Raw genomic sequence first — 2799 nt, forward strand, 5'->3', positions numbered from 1 at the left:
GAAATTAAGTGTTAACGAGCAGTTGGACAGGTGTACCTAATAAAGTGGCCGGTGAGTGTAAATACAGATTATGACAACATAATCTTATTGTGTTTTGTGACAAAACAATAATAGCTACACCAAACTCTAAGGGAAAAAGCAGAATATTGAACCGGACCATCCAGCAGTATGATGCTTAAGACTTAAGAGGGCAGGATGACAGAGAATSGTAAGCTAATGTTAGCTTTTTGTTAGCTTGTCGTTGTTCGTAGCTCCCTACTGTTTRGTTAAACTTGTGTGAAAAAAATGTGACAGTCGCTGCAAATGATTCACGTAAAGTTGTGGTCAGTAAACCAATCAACCACAGCTCTTGGGGGTTGCAGGGATCGAGGTGGGCCTGGGCCATAAGGGCTAACGCCAACATGCTGAATCCTGGTTTCGCTAAGGTCTTATATTAACAAACTAAAAATAGGTAGCTTGAATGGAACCTATCAAGATATACTTGAACTTATTCCTTTCCGTTAGTGAGTTCGGTGGGTGTGCAGGAAGGACTTTTGTATCGAGGGTACAGCACCACATCCCTATAGTGTACCAATGCTGGCTCCAAAAATACAACAAACAATCCACTGAAGAATGAGGAGTTTGTCTGTCGTTATTAATAATTTGCAAGGGAGGCCTGGGCCTGGAGGCAACCTATTGTACTTATTTTTGTGCTGTGGGGAAACTGGAGTGCCGGGGGAAAACATCTATGAAAATGTTTAAACACTGGTCTTTCAACATTCATCATCGTTACTGTAAGTTGTGACAGCTGATGGTTCAAACACACCTTTTTAGGATCTTCTCCACCACAGAGTCTGTTTCATCTCGATGCGACGCGTTGAACAAGTCGAGAACACTCGGTGGAAGAATGTGTCCTTCCTGTGCTAAAACAGCTAAGTTGTACATTCCCTGTGAGTCAGTGTGAAAACATAGTTAGTTGGGTTACTCACTCAGAAAGTCTCCAAATAATAACAGAGCGTGGTGCAGTTTGTTATTTTTATTGCAGTGGGCCTCAGCCTGTGGAAGTTTAATTAAGTTTATCATAGGGTGATGAGATTACAGGCCGAGTAAATCTGTCACCTGAGGGCTGCCCGCTGCAGCTGCTCTGCTATACATTGATATGGCCTGCTCAACCACGGATAATGAGTCCTCTTGTGTGCTGAGGGAATAGTAGTAGAAGTCTCCCACTTTCARCAGAGCTGTAAGGAAGACACATATTTGCTGTTCAGTGACCAGAATGGCAGGGAGAAAAAGAGAGGTTAAATCAAAATGAAATGGTATGAACTCACCAGATGGATGAGGATCAGAGTTTAATATAGAGAAGTTGTCATATCTCCACTGACAGTCATAACTGAGATTCAGCTCCTTGGTGCATGGTGGGAAAGAACAGAGCAATAATGAAGGTTATGTTATCAGCTGCTAATAATTTCCCTCTGGCACAGTTAGTGTGTGACTGGAATCATATGCATTTTATTCATTAACTTCAATCACAACTCCATTTAAGAGACATTGACGGCGGAATTATAATACAGATCAGATTTAAAGATCAGGCAGTGCCAATGACATCTACAAAACGTTTACCTCACACAGGTGAGCAGAATTGATCTGCGCTAAACCAAAACCAGTTTCAGCTGCCAAAATATACTTCACAAGAGCTTCCTGCCTGTTGGCGACATGCAAAAGGTGAAAGAAGTGGGAGACAAATGGTGCAGATCAGAGAAAAAGATTAAATGAAAATCGAAATGTTATTGAATTATGTTGCTACCGAGAACCCTGGAGGTAGGCCTGAAGAGCCTCTCTGATCATGAATCCAAGGTGCCCGTTCTTCTCGCAGACCTTTTTCAGCATTCTGTTCAGAGGATAAAATAGGCTTGATAGATTATAAAACATAATTTGCTTTACATAACACAGCTTAGAAATACAGTGGGTTGCAAAAGTATTCAACCACTTAGCATTTTCTCTGATTTGTTGAATTAGAATCTAGGATTTTAAAATCATTTTTATGGGGGTTGTACTATGAAATTTACAGACATTACTAACACTTTGAAGATACAAAATACTTGGTGAGACAAACAAAAACAAAGACCAAAATAAATGAATAAACATGCCTAATTAAAACGYCTTTTACAGCAGCAGGTCTCTTTAGGTCTGTCTTTATGAGCTGGTTATACACTGGCCAAAAAAACTCCACCTGGATTTAACTAAACAAACAGGTACGAGCCTCCTATTGGATAATTACTGCATGGGTGATTATCTTTCAGCAACAAGTTATTTAACCCCAAATGGTACAATGAGTTGCTTCTCATTTCTTAAACAACCATTGAAAGACACATCCTGTGGTCACGGAGAAGAGGTCAGTCTGTTTGAGAAGGGTCAAATCATTGACATYAAGCAGAGAAAACATCTAAAGAAAATKGTAGAAACTACTAAAATTGGGTTAAGAACTGTGCAACGCATTATTAAAAACTGGAAGGATAGTGGACCCATCATGTCTAGTGTTTACTGTACAGACTGTGGGGGCAGGGCKATGATCTGGAGTTGCTGCAGGTGGTCTAGGAAGCCTAGCCAAACAATGCCACAGTGATTGTGTGTGATATTCAAAGCTAAAGAAAAGAAGCAAAGATTCGGCTCAGTCTGCTGGCGTCTTTATATTTATTAATTTATTTTTATTTGTTTATTTTTGGTTTTGTTTTGTTTTTGTTTGTCGTTGTTTTGTTTTGTTATGTTTTTGTATATAGTGCCCTGAGAAAACAGTTGTTGTAACTTGGCGCTATATAAATA

The 2799-nt window shown here is 39.8% G+C and overlaps 1 protein-coding gene across 1 annotated transcript in view; it reads right to left on the reverse strand.

Moving 5' to 3' along the window:
* LOC106512292 (protein sel-1 homolog 3) overlaps positions 1-2799 on the reverse strand; it is a gene marked incomplete in the record, with an annotated part of 29988 nt that overhangs the window by 4596 nt on the left and 22593 nt on the right. Inside the window, 5 exon segments of the mRNA XM_014000952.1 lie at positions 806-927; positions 1099-1217; positions 1308-1383; positions 1600-1681; positions 1784-1867. Coding sequence (XP_013856406.1) covers positions 806-927; positions 1099-1217; positions 1308-1383; positions 1600-1681; positions 1784-1867 — 483 coding nt within the window.

This window comes from Austrofundulus limnaeus, unplaced genomic scaffold, assembly GCF_001266775.1.
Source record: "Austrofundulus limnaeus strain Quisiro unplaced genomic scaffold, Austrofundulus_limnaeus-1.0 Scaffold8, whole genome shotgun sequence".
NCBI classification, from domain to species: Eukaryota; Metazoa; Chordata; class Actinopteri; order Cyprinodontiformes; family Rivulidae; genus Austrofundulus; species Austrofundulus limnaeus.